General features: G+C 42.4%; 1 protein-coding gene across 5 annotated transcripts in view; it reads right to left on the minus strand.

The window, feature by feature from the left end:
* ARHGAP10 (Rho GTPase activating protein 10) overlaps positions 1–14,377 on the minus strand; it is a 375,744-nt gene that overhangs the window by 25,969 nt on the left and 335,398 nt on the right. For all 5 annotated transcript variants that reach the window (XM_060400981.1, XM_015101370.4, XM_060400980.1 and 2 more), the window contains one exon: positions 883–1,042. In XM_060400981.1, coding sequence (XP_060256964.1) covers positions 883–1,042 — 160 coding nt within the window. The remainder of the gene's footprint in view (positions 1–882; positions 1,043–14,377) is intronic.

Raw genomic sequence — 14,377 nt, forward strand, 5'->3', positions numbered from 1 at the left:
AAAGTCCCAAGAATGCTCGGCTAGGGTCAAATGACATCATTATCTATGACTTATTTTAAGCAACTTTGATTTTTTTAATTTTTTTTTTCACTTTAAAGGCAGGATACCAGATACTCTCATCTGTTAAATTACAGATGTAGTTTTGGATGTCATTTGATTGACTAATCAAGTAATGTCATGTAATTATTAGTGGAGTTGTTTTATTTTCCCTTCTCTGAGCATCTGTTTGAAATCTGAGGCTGCACACCACTACTGGTGCATTTACTCCACAACTTCAGGAAACAGAGAAAGACACATCCTCAAGTAGCCAAGCCAGGTCCACGCATGGCATTTTGTTTGTATGGGAATTATTTGCCCTAATACACATGAGCATCTGCATATGCTTGGCACTCAACCAAACTGCGAAGACAAAATCCGATATTTCATCCATCAGTTGTCAATTATACATGTTCCCACAGAGTAAACAGAGTAAGACATTAGCATGAAGCTCATAAAATTCCTATCATTAAGATATCATCCTATAGAAAACTTAAAAGTCTACTGATCACAAGGCAAGCATTTTCGTCTTTCTAAAAGTCTGTGGTAACTATTGAGGAAACCTCCCGAACAGGACAATAACAAACTTCCTTTATGCAACCCCAGACGTCCACAACTTGAACTTAAAACAGATTTGAAATAGCATCCACCCACCCCTTCCATACTGGGAACACACAGACCCTATTCCCTTTGGTTTATGGACCCTCTCCTCTGTGGCATCCCCACAGATTAAGAGCACAAAGGTCCTGAGGCCTAAGGCTATAGGACTGACCCAGCACATAAAACTTCAAAATAAAAACCACCACCCACCTCCCCTCCACCCAACAGAACAGCACAGCCACTTACGCAGTGGATGCCCAGTCCCCAGAGCTGCCCCCGTCTGTAAGCAGGTGGTTCCGGTCTGGTCCAGGGGGCCCAAGGGCAGCGGCAGTCATGGGAGACGGAGAGGAAAGCGAGTCCAGGCTGCTGGGAGGGGTGTCCTCCTTAGGAAGATTGGGACGGTCACCTAGGGAGGAGAGAAAGGCAGTAACTTTTTTCAAACAAACGCTCAGAGGAGAAAAAAAACTCCACTAATAACTACATGGCCTCACTTGATGAGTCGATCCAGTTATATCCAAAATTACATTTACAATGAAGTCTGAAGAGTATTTTGGTGCCCTGTCTTCAGGGATTTTCTTGTTTGTTTGTTTGTTTTTAATCAAAGATTCTTAAAATAAATCACATATAATACAAAATGAGGAGTGTTTTCCCCACAAGAAAAAAAGATGGAAGATGAAAGCCTTAATGGCGGCCACGATGACTTCCTGGTCTCTAAGGAACACAGGCATAAATCAGCGATAACCTCAAGAGCAATGCAGAACAGCACATCAGCCCTGCTGGGTCCAGCCTCTTTCTTTCCAGCCATGGGATGACTCCTCAAGCTACTGCCAATCGCCAACTACCACATAAATTCAACACCTTGCAAGGGACCTTGTTTTCTGAGCTGAAATCTTAGATTGCAATTTAACAGCCCAACTGATTAAATCGTGGACAAGGAGAAACTTCCATTTGCTGGTGAACATGAAGATGTTCTACAAGAACTAGGCCCAGGCAGTGACTACAGGGGATGACTTTTTTTTTTTTTTTAAAGATTTATTTATTTATTTGGGTGCACCGAGTCCTTGTTGCCACAGGCTTTCTCGAGCTGCAGAAAGTAGAGGGCCTCTTCATTCACGGGCTCCTCACTGAGGCGGCTCCTCTGGCTCCAGGTGCTTCAGCAGTTACAGCTCACGGGCTCCGGAGCACAGGCTCAAGAGTTGGGATGCTCGGGCTTAGTGGCTCTGCAGAACATGGGATCCTCTGGACCAGGGAGCAAACCCGTATCTTGTGCACTGGCAGACACATTCTTAACCACTTGACCACCAGACCAGGGAAGTCCCTGGAGGTGACCTTACACTCAAACAGAAGACGCGTTTCTTAAATGGGTTCCATGATTTACTCACGCAGAGAGGACCATTTGGTGAAATACGTCTAGCATCATTTGTACACATTATGAGCTTGGGTGGAAAATGCAGAAGGTGGGTAGGAGCTCAGAAGCGCTTCTGTCTCTCCCAACTGGTCTCCTCACTTCCGTGGTACTCTCAGCCCCCATCACAGCTTGGCCCCTTCGGCCACAGTCATGGACCACATTAAATCGTAACCCCTCGAGGGTGTCCTCCAGAGGCAGCAACTTTCTATTAAGATGGCAATGACCTGGCCTTGACTTTTATAAATAATGGGTCACGAGAGTTGCTCAACAGACTGCCACGGCAGCAGATGACACACAGTGTGGAAGGTCACACCCTAGCCACAAACCGCCTCCAGCTGATTAAAGCTTCCTTCTTCCTCAGGCCTAAGTCCCAGAAACAGAGGATGTATGAACGCCAGGAACCCACTCTCAGAAAAGCATCTTAGACAGACTTCAGCTCTACTCATCATGGAGCACAAGCAAAATCCCTGGCCTCTGGTTAGGCTCACTCCCAGAATACGAATCTTGAAAACTGACTAGGTAAAAAATTTTTACTTAACTCTGACCCAGCTTACAACAAAGGCTAAAAGGATCTGAGGAGCAAATATCTGGAAAAGCAGAATTCAGGCAAGAAGGAATTAGAGATGGTGATGGCTGGAAGAAGGGATCCCTTAAGGAAGCAATGAGGGGGATGCATGTCCTGGGCAGAAGACTCTGGTGAGGGAGTTTTCTGAGCTTTTTTCCTTTTTTAAATGCATGGTTGGGGAAGGAGATACAAGAGATACCTCTTGCTAGAGGTGAACATCATGTGATCTCTGTGGGCAGGTCTTCTCCCTGAGCAAAGTCTCTCTATAAAAGCCTTGTTCTCTCTCCCCATTCACAAACACACGGTCCAGAATGCTGCATGGACATAGAGAATAAGCATATGGGTACTGAGGGAGGAAGGGGGGGTGGGATGAACTGGGAGATCTAGGTACATGATTGATACTGCATATAAAATAGATAATTAAAGAAAACTAGGGTTCCCTGCATAGCCCAGGGAACCCTACTCAACACTCCGTGATGACCTAGACGGGAAGGAAATCAAAAAAAAGAGGGGAGGGGATATATGCACAGCTTCTGGCTCTGCTGTGTAAGCAATGTAAAGCAACTATACTCCAATAAATTAAAAAAAAAAAAACAACAGAATAAATACCATATGCTTCCTCTTCCAGTGAGCTTCCTTTTCCTACAGCCCTTCACCACAAACACATTTAGCTAATTGGGATAATTCAGCCCCAAAGAGAAGGGCTCATTTTCAGGCAAATGAACCGAAACCCACTGCTAGATTTCTGTGATTTCCTTTGGGTTTATTTTCGTTCTGGGATACAGTCCACTCTGCAGCAAAGGCTGCCTCCCTCTGTGCCCGGAGAGCTCCATCCATCCAGTTCTCTGCGAATGAGACCTGGAGCTCCAGCTTTTCCCGGGCCCTTCCGGGTAACGCTCAGTCATTCTGGGCAACCACTCCCTTTAAAACTAGGACGGCCTCTTGTGTAACCACAGCACAGAGTCTAAAGCAAACTCTGAAATGTTTTCTGGCATGACAGTTGCCAACTCAGGGTTTGGCTAGAAGGTGCAAACGGGGACCAGTTCTGCAGTAGGACAGGGTAACCTCCACAGTGGGTCACACGCCAGCAGCTTCCTGGGGGCAGGAGGCTGGACGCTGGCCCTCTGCTCTCTGGGCCACGGGCCCTGTCTCCAGGGCAGGGCCTGACCCAGCAAAAGCAGCAAGCGGGCCTATTACTCCCTGCCTCATTCCTACAAGAAGAAAGCTGACATTGAGAAGTAGCTTAAGGAAGTGGAGCCCAAAGTCCCAAGTTCCTTTCCAAAAGTACATGCCTAAAACATTGGCACAGCCACAGACCCTAGCTCATCGCCAGCCCCTCTGATTCTGTCCTCCAGCAGACTGACACAGCACACACCGTCACTCAGCACATTAAATCACACGCCAGGAAGAGAATTTCTCCCTTCCTTCCTGCCAAATGGTGGCAATCTGAACCCTCAAGTGAAAAAAAATACATTGATACAAGAGCATAGGTGTACACAAACAGATCAAAGAGCTTCCTCAAAATTCCCTTCTCTCTCGCTGTTTAGGAAAGTGCTTTTCTACTTAAGAATCACTGAATTTGAGGAAACATTAATATCAGGCATGAAAACTTAAATATTCTAAAACTTTAGTTTACCAACACCAAATGACTTCATTGTAACTATTAACAGGAGGAAAATAATAAAGCTTTAAAAAATTCTACATTCGACAATATCGGGAATAAAGACGTTAAATCCTGTGAAGCTAGCTCACTTGTACTTGAGAATCAAAGTCAGACACCCTCATCATTTTTCACCTTGCATTTCTTCAGAGTGTCACACAACCTCTTTGTTTAGGTGCTACCCGTCAACAGGCATCTCCAGACAGACACGTCACCAACAAGTAACAAGGCTGAGCTGGGTACGTGAACAAGAATGCTGCTGAAGGGCTTTCGTTAGCAACAGACTCCAAGATGAGAAAGGCACTAGAAAAGAACCACCAGCATCTCGAAGAGAGAATGACGTCCTCACCATCAACCCTGGATTAATTCCCACCTTCTCCATAAGCTCTTGCCAACCACATTTTTGGCCTGTTCTCTCCTCTCACAACAGCAAGCCGCAGTCAAGTCTACAATGCACCGTCAACGCTTCCACGACCTGATTTTAGCTCCCCACCACTGTTACACATCTTCTGAGGGTGGAGACCGCCTCTCATCTTGGTAACCCTTACAGACCACAAGGCAGTGCTAGGCAAATCAGGAGGCTTCAGGCAATACTGTGGACTCACTGCCAGAGAAGAGATCATGATACTGCAAAGCCAACACCTCCAGGAATTCACAAGGAAAAAAGCCTACAAACCTCAAAGTAGTCCTGTTATAAAATCTGCACACAGTTTCTGAGGATTGTCCTCTCCCCTTTGAAGCCACAGATATCAGTCATCCTCTTTCTTCAATTTGCTGAGGTTCTGCTTACATACAGTAAGTCCCAGACATACGACCCTTCAAGTTGCAAATTTTCTAAGATGCAAAAGTGAGCTCCGTCAACGTCAGGCGTGAGTCAGAGTGCTGCTTGCTCCCTCTGATTGCTGACAGTCCTTCAGCTCTACCATCTCCCACCTCCTCCCCCTCCTCCAGTCAGTAACTCTTCTTGATGCCAGCCCCTGTATGCCAGCGGTTGTACTGTACCTCTGTACTTTTCAAGGTACTCTACTGTAAGATTAAACATGTTTTATTTTTGTGTTTATTTATGTGTTATTTGTGTGAAAGATATGATAAACCTATTGCATCACTGCACTATATAGCCGATTGTGTTGGTTGAATACCTAGGCTAACTTTGTTGGACTCACAAATGTGTTCTCGGAACACAACTCATTCATATGTAGAGGACATACAGTACAAGGCACACAACCCTCAAGTTCTCGCCTTAGATAACAGGGTGAATGTAGAGTTATTGACTGAACTAGGGAATGAAAAACAAGGAGCAAGTGAGGTGGATGTGGGACATAAATCAAACCAGCTGTGGACATGTTAGGCTTGAGGGATGAGGAACAGATCCAGGGGCTCTGGTTAAACAGCTCCAGAGCCCTGCAGAGAGGTCTGGGACAGTTTTGTTGATGTGAGAGGCATGTGGGCGGAGTTGAAGTCCTAGCACTGGATGGAGAGAGCAATGGAGAAGATGTAAAAATGGAAGCGAACCCTGGAGGAACTTTAGTGTGAGCAGCAGGCTTCTCCTTACTGGTGGTGGTGGTGGTTATTGCTATCCTTCTGGTAAAGAGAGAGAAGAGTTATAAGTATTTAGGACTTTCCCCTAGACATTGACTCGCATTAAAAAATGGACCAAAAACAATATTCACGAGGACATGCCTTTCATGCCAGGTACTGGGATGGCCAAAAAGTTCATTTGAGTTTTTCTGTTATGGCTTCTGGAAAAACTCAAACAAACTTTTTGGCCAACCCAATAGATTCATTACTTATTCTGATTTCTTTATGACCCTGAGCACATGCAGAAGTGCTTTGTTCTCACGAGCAACTAAAATAATCGTCAATGACTGGCAGAGAACTCAGCAGGAAGAGGGAAGAATAACTCTATAATTCTACTACAGTGAACAACACAGAGGATGTTTATCTCCTATATTTTAATATACTGATCAACTTTTACTCTAGTCAATTGAACTTTCTTGTTCTGATGATGACAAAGTGAAACTCTCCACTCATCTTCTGCTAATTTCCCTTAAACAGAATTGCTGTTACACTGTTGGAGGGAATGAGTTATCCTTCCCATTTCATTCATTTCTTCTTTGTTCGCCTCTCAAAGACACTTCCTAATTGTTAAGAAGTCAGAGATGGTTCCCTTTGAATCTCTTTCCAGCTGTTTCCGACTTAGCCTAGAATGTTTGGGCATGGGCTGAAACTGTAGAAGGTTTCTGTTACTTCTCAGAGACAGGCTATCTGCACTAGTAAGGCTGGCCCATGTGCCCCCTCTCAAATATCCTGGCTGATGAATTAGCAGAAATAAGGAAGAAAAGGAAAACGGACAGAAAAGAGGAGAGAAAGAAAGCAAAAAAGAAAGAAAGAAAGAAAAGCGCTAATGCATTAGTTGAACTCTTGACAAAGCCCACAGTTACATGTTTGGTTAATTGGAAGACAACAGTAGATTCCCTCTGTAGTTACCCTGGCACACAAACACCCCTTCCATCAGATCAGAGTAAACTTAGATGCTCCTGAATTGAGCAGCTAGTCAGGAGAACCAAAGAAAGATTTATTGAGAACAAAGTAACTATACTTAAAACCACACAGTTAACACTTTTACAAGACAGATCAGAATAAACTTAGATGCTCCTGAATATCAAACAGCTAGTCACTAGAATCAAAGAAAGATTTATTGAGAACAAAGTAGCTGTACTTATAGCAACACTAACTGTACTTGTAGCAACAGTAACACTTTAACAATAAAGATCAGTCAGGAAATGTTCAGTCAAAAAGACAATGAAATTTTAAAAGGACACCCACATTTTTTTCCCCACATATCCCCAAAACAACAAAATTGAAATGATTTCTTTTCTATTTTTTAAAAATAAACTTGTAGTTGAAAACTTGCTTCACATTTCTGTGACTAGAAATAAAAAGAAAATTGTTTCAGAAATCAGTGGGAGCTCAAGGCAGAAGCCCACTGGCTCCAGGACTCATCAAAACCAGCAGAGCCAGCAGGCGTTCCAGTCCTGAGGTGTCCTTAGACCAATACACCTGCCATACACCAGGCGTGATTCAGGGGTAGAACCGGGCTCCCTGCTGTGGAATTAGGAGTTGGGAGACACCACACTAAGTGAAGGCCAAAAATCTATGATTAAGTGCCCTGCTTGCCTGTGAAGTGGATTTAGTAAGCTTGTCTGCTCCCCTCTCCGGAATGAGTTATATACGCAAATAATCGCTGGTTCTGAACCAAAGCACCTGGTTCAGCCCGGTGAACCTGATAAAGGCAAAGCCAGAAATGGAAAAGAGAGAAAAAAAGAAGGAAGAGAAGGAAACTCCAACCCATCCCAAGCACAGGCACACACACACACACAACCCTCCTGCACAAGGGACTTGTACCTACAATGTCTAAGAACACAAGAAAGCTAGGATAGCAGACTCAACAAAAATTCAGCAATTTAGGGATCTGTAACATAAAAGGGAAGTGAGATTGCCCACATCCAGACCCCAGAAAAAGAACTACACTGAGAAGAAGAAATATTTAAAGAAATAATGACCAATTCCTCAAAATTAAAGAATCTGAAAGACCTCGAAAGACTTCAATCTATTTAATAAAGGACTCAGAGTACCAAACAGGGAAATAAAGAAAGTGGTGCTCATAAGATATGTTATTGAGGAATCTGAGAATATCAAATACTGAGAAGAAAATAAAAAGCATCCTGACGAGGAAGATATTTTTTAAAAAGACCCAGAATGACATCAGAGTTCTCAACAGTAAAACTGAATTCACAGCAATATGTTTTAAGTACTGAAGGAGAATTCTGAGCATTCAACTGTATACTCAAACTGCCATTCAAATGTGAGGGCATAATAAACATATCAGACATACAAACACCCAAAATTTAGGACATAAAAAACTATAGCGATAACACTCTTAAAAGACAATTTTCAAATGTTTAAATAAATGAAGCGCTATGAGATTTTCAATGTCTACTGTTGTCTTCTGAAAACTTTTAAGATAAAAGACAAAAAGGAAAAAATAACCAAATTGATCCAGAACCTAGAATCGTATCAACATGATCGGGGTGGGCAGCCCCAAAAGGAAACGTAGAGTTCTTTAGTTATTTATCTTATTAGAGATGGAAAAAGAAACATGGTTGAGTTTAAAAAAAGTGAAAGTTGTTCAGTCACACCCAACTCTTTGATACCATGGACTGTAGTCCGCCACGCTCCTCTATCCATGAATTCTCCAGGTAAGAATATGGGAGTGCCTAGCCATTCCCTTCTGAAGGGGATCTCCCAACCCAGGGATTGAATCTGGGTCTCCTGCATTGTGGGCAGATTCTTTACCACCTCAGCCATCGAGTTTAAGATGCCAATAGATAAATGAGAGCATAAATCTCACAGCTACCTTAGAAACAAAGACAGACTATACATTAGTGGAAACAGCAGAAGAACAATTGCTTTAGTAGAGAGAAAAGAGGAGAGGAAAAAAAAATAAAAAGCAAAAGGTATCAAAAATAATTATTAAGTAAAAACTGTAAAATCACAGAAATCCTAACATAATGGTAACTGCAGTATATTATATATAAATGGATTAGACTCACAAGTTAAAAGGCAGTGATTCTCCAATATACTTTTTAAATCCAACAATATGTTGACTACAAGACACTTAAGGCAAAAAGACAAAGGTTGAAAATCAAAAAATAAAGCTATACTGGACAAATATAAATCAAAATAAAGTTAATGACCTTAGCAAACTACATGAAACACAAAGAGGGTCATTTTACATCAATAAAGAGATAAGATTATGGAACAAGAAGATAAATACCTAACAATATGCCTCAAGCAACATATAGAACTGTACAGAAAAGTTAAAAAATCAACTACTGTAATTGGAGATTTTAACATACTCTTCTCGGGCAGTGCTATCAGCCAGGACAAAAAGAAAGAGAAATTAAGGTGTCTGTAATCAATAATGTCAAGCATTCTGTTTTATACATACACACGTGTACGCACATACTTTGAAAGAAACAGAGGATAAATATTCTATAAGAACCAACTGCTTTTGAAGGAAATATTTTGAAGGATGAAATTATACATACTCTCGTCTCATGCCAAAATTGTAAAATATTTAGAACTTAATAAAAGGATAGATTTTTATGATTTCAATATGCTGTTAAACTAAATATGGTTAAAAAGAGAATCGTAGTCGAAATTTTAAAAGATTTAGGACTCAACGATAAAGACATTTCATATCAAAATTTGTGAAACACGGCACAATAATACCAAGAAGAATTTTAGAGCTCTAAAATATTTATTAGGAAAAAAAGAAGATTCAGAACATTTTCTATGCCATATTTAAATTGGCAGTTTTCCTAAAAATTGCTAGCGAAAGGGTCATCATGACTGAATATTTAAGTTAAATTCAGTCACAGTAAACCCTGAAAACTAGAATTTATTAAAATCTACTTGATGTACTTTATATTTTGCTGTGCTCACTCAACAAGGATTGCTTGTATACTATAATTAATATACACAGGCTATCCCTTAAAGTAAAAAACTAATACTCTTAACTGCTATTTTTATTACTGATTGGTACGTATGACTTCCTTAGGGGGGAAAAAAATCTCCAAAATCACAATGGAAACTGACTAGAAAATATAATCAGACATATAAAAATTCACTACCTAGGAACAGAGAAATAAATCTCAAGGCTAAAATAACCTGTTTTACTTTGGAGTGTGCACGTGTGAGCGTGCATGCTCAGTCAATTCTGACTCTCTGCGACCCCACAGACCGTATTCCCAGCAGGCTCCTCTGTCGGGAGGCTTCTACCAAAGCTAGGTGTACCCCTCCCGCAGCAGGGGGTGAGGAGCTGATGTGGTAACAGGCACCTCAAATCGCTCTCCCCTTGCGATCACATCCACCCTCCTGTCATTCTGCATTCTCTACCTTTTAAACAGGGCCTCCCAATAATAACCAATAATGTCTTGCTTAGAGTGGCAACATCTTCTTTGTCCATTTGGTGGGTGTGTTCTCATGATGCCGCTCCCAAGGAAGACTCGGGTGCCAAACATTTGGGCTTAATGTCTTAAGTTGAAGAGCACGCAGCATTGGGAGACTGAGAAAGGCTACCCCCAAGGAAAGACATGTCTGGGTACAAGTCACAGGAGCAGACAGACTAACAGTTGCAATGAAGCTAAATGCGAAGAGGCTGAAACCGGGAGGGGATGATGAAATGGTGCAGGAGGAGAGTTTTGTTTGTTTTGCTAACTTATATAAGCCTGTTCAAACCACGACCTTTGAACTAAGCAGAAAATAGTCATGCTGCCCTAGTTTCCATCATGCGGTAGATATTATGACATCAATAAAATCTCCTTCGAGCCACAGTGGTCTTTCCTCCTAAGGTCACCCGGGACATACAGTGTACTGAAAAGGAGAGGGGTGCCTGGTATCAGGATCAGTACTCCCAGACTCATTTCACAGATGCTCTGACTAAATAATTCTTACTCTGCTAAAAGAAGCCTGAGGTGCCGTATTTCATCATGTCAAAAACTAGTTTCTAAAACTGCACTGACTAGTGTAAAGCAGAATAAACCAAACCTTCCCCTTTAATGAATATGCAGTAGACCTGACCTTGTAAACAAAACCTAATGCTGAACCAGTATGGAAGTGACCTCCAAAAATAACGCTAGATCTGTCTAGGAGCCAGTGTGAAGCTTCAGCTATACGAGACAGTACAGAGAAGACACGACTTCAGTGGTGGCACAGGGGATGGGAGTCGGCCTGCCAATGCAGGGGCTACAGGTCTGAGCCCTGGTCTGGGAGGTTTCCACATGCTGCGCAACAGCCAATCCTGAGCACACAAATACAACTATGGAGCCCACGAGCCACAACTACTGAACCCGTGTGCCTCAACACGAAGTCCACGCACCTAGAGCCTGCGCTCTACAACAAGAGGAGCTGCTGCAGGGACAAGCCGAGGCACTGCAACAGGAGCGGCCCCCGCTGCTGCAACCACAGAAAGCCCGCGCAGAGCGGTGAAGACCCAGCACCGTTAAAGGGAAAACAATGCCCCCATCAACCTTCATAAGGCCAATATAACACATGGGATGTGGACCGACAGTGGGGTTTTAAGGCCGACAGACATCAAAGGATTTAGCCACAGCTGGTTCTTTAATGACTTCGTGCAAGGAAGAGCGGCATGCACCAAGCAGTGCTAGTCCCCGAAATGCAGCCGTGAACGTGTGTTAGTGGCTCAGTCGTGTCCAACTCTTTGGGACCTCATGGACTGTAGCCTGCCAGGCTCCTCTGTCCACGGAGTTCTCCAGGCAAGAGTACTGGAGTGGGCTGCCATTTCCTTCTCCAGCAAATCTTCCTGACCCAGGGATCGAACCTGGGTCTCCCACATTGCAGGCAGAATCTTCACCGTCTGAGCCACCACAGAAGCCCTGAAATGTGGTTAATAAGAGTCAAAGTATACTACTTAACTCATGAAGAATGAGACCTCATAGAATTATCATGCTGGATCAGAATACTCACCCACCTAGGATAGCACTCCACTTCTAACAAGGACACTCAAGAATACTTGAGTCATTCACGGCCTTACTCTTCCCACCTAAGTCTTGAAAGTACAGCGTAATGTCTGCTTGCTTTCAAATCACTGGGTGAGACTGCTGTAAACGATGGAATATCCAAGGGTTCCAACCCTGAGTAACAGAGCATGACTTTCACAGCAGTGGCTGGAGCACAACTACGGCTCCAAAGCGGGGGTTACAGTTTTGTCCAGCATTTTGGCTTTGCCTCTGGTCCTGAGCGCTAGCATCACCATAAAAACTAACATGCAGATACGAGGATGACCAGACATTCAGATTTACTGTGAGACTGAGGGAAATGGGAAAAGCCTACATACAGTCCAATAACACAGAAGAACAGCTTGTCTTACCTAACTGGACTATCTAGGCCTGGTTTTGTCAAGTGGTCCACTCTTAGGCGGTGAAAGAAAGTGAACAGGCTTGTTTCCTCATAACCTACTTAAACACTCACCCAGAGCCTCATGGAGTTCTATGAGCTTCTAGAACTAAAAGCTGCAGCGCACACACAGAATGACCAGCGTACAGCAGAGCTGTCTGTGAGCAGCATGGCTGAGATGTGACAGGATCAGGTCCCAGACTCCATTAACACCTAAGAGCCAAAGAAAACGCAGCGCTGCCTTCACAGCTTTGCGTGTGCTAGTCCATATCAACTAAAATGGCCAAGGAATTAAGAGAATTTGCCTATAGTGGCATTAAACAGGTAAGAGCAACAGAGAGAAAAAGACGTCCAAAGCAGGACACAAATTAAAGCTGATATAGTTTCCAGGCCAGGTATTCTTATATCCTTCTCAAAACATAGGCCAAAAGAGCTACATCTTAAACAGTAGCTTTAATTAACTGAAAAAGTGTACACACACAAGCACACAACCCCATGGATACTTGCACATACATGCAATTTCTGTCTTAATTAGAATAATAAAGGCGGGTTAGGAAACTCAAAGTTTGAATTTAAAATTAAACTTTTATAATGGCTAATATGATGGGGTACATTTCTTTAAAAAGAGCAAATCCAACCCTCCCATGCAAAGGGAATTCTCCTTTGCTATCCATAGATCAGTAGGTAGTAAACGACTACTATGAGAAAACAGTCTGGATTCTCTGATTAGAAAATCTATCCTAAGTCTTCCATTAGGGAAAGAAAGGGGAGGGGACTATAAGAAATTAACCCAGCCAATTGTCCGTTAAGGAAAGAACACTAATTTACTTCTCAGCTGTGAAAGGTGCAGTGAGAGACCAGTTCTAATTGTCAAGTGGAAAGAAAGCTTCCTAAAGTCCCCGTGACCCCAGTTCTTGGCTCTGCTGCAAGTCAGTGCAATGTCATGCTGGGTGGGGGGCAAGATGTCTCAGTTCCTCGCATTTCACTTTGCCTCATGGAACAAAACAAACCACAATGGGAACCATGATAAAGTTAATAACATGCAAATTAATGACACTCAGGGTCTAGCTAAGAAAAATGCACTTTGGCAATATAATTTCTTTATCTGAAATAGTGTCTAAAAAGGCGAAATGTGACTCTAATAGAATAGCCTCCCACCCTCAGTCCCCAAAGTCAAAAAAAAACCACAAAAGTACACATAGAGACGCATCCTCCCCACTGACACACAAAGCAAATCTGAATAATAGTAAACTCCTGTCACATTAAGGCACGAAAAGATGTAATGAAATTTCCATGCAATTATAAAGCAGATTTTATTTCCTACTGCCTGAAGATGTTAAAAATGGAACATAATGGTTGCCTGAAAAGCTACCGAATGGCTAAGATATGCCAAAAGTGTAAGCTGGGAAAAGCTGATGAGAGAATCAGCTGTATTCTAATCACATGACATAAAACACAGACCCAATTATAATGTTAGAGCAGCAGCTAATAGGCATTAGGTTACCACTCCAGGAACCACCTCTGCTACTTGTAAAGGTCAATGGAAGTCTGCAGCAATTCAATTACAAAGTGAGTAAGACCAGTTCAGTTGCAATGTCAACAGAAGTCAAAGCAAATTGCTTTACTCTGTAAAGCAGAGAACATTTTTATATCATAATCACAGTCCTCAAACATTATTTACAGATTGAGATTTCTGCCTATATAAACAAACAAAAAATATGACCGCCATCTACTATTGTCCTTAGGAACCAAAAAGTAATCAGATACTGAATCAAGCTGTCTTCCATAAACTTCTGAGGAAGCCTGACATTTTGACAGCTCAGGAAATTTAGAGCACTATGCTCGGAACACCTTCCAGTCCAGCTGAGAAAGGAGGGTGGTTGGATTCCTAGCTATTTACCTGTTCTCCTCCCCTCCATTCTTTTCCCCTGAACAATATAAATTATCAATTGCCAGATGAAGACCTTAAATAGCTACCAATAAGTCTCCTTACTAAGCTGGACAAAAATAACCAAAACCCCATGACTAAGTTACATTTTCTTGGAAAGTTATATAGAAAGTACAAATAGTTCCTCTATTTGTCCTCAGGAAAATATAAGCTAAAATTCTTGAGTATGTACTAAATGTT

Source organism: Ovis aries, chromosome 17 (genome assembly GCF_016772045.2).
Source record: "Ovis aries strain OAR_USU_Benz2616 breed Rambouillet chromosome 17, ARS-UI_Ramb_v3.0, whole genome shotgun sequence".
NCBI lineage: Eukaryota > Metazoa > Chordata > Mammalia > Artiodactyla > Bovidae > Ovis > Ovis aries.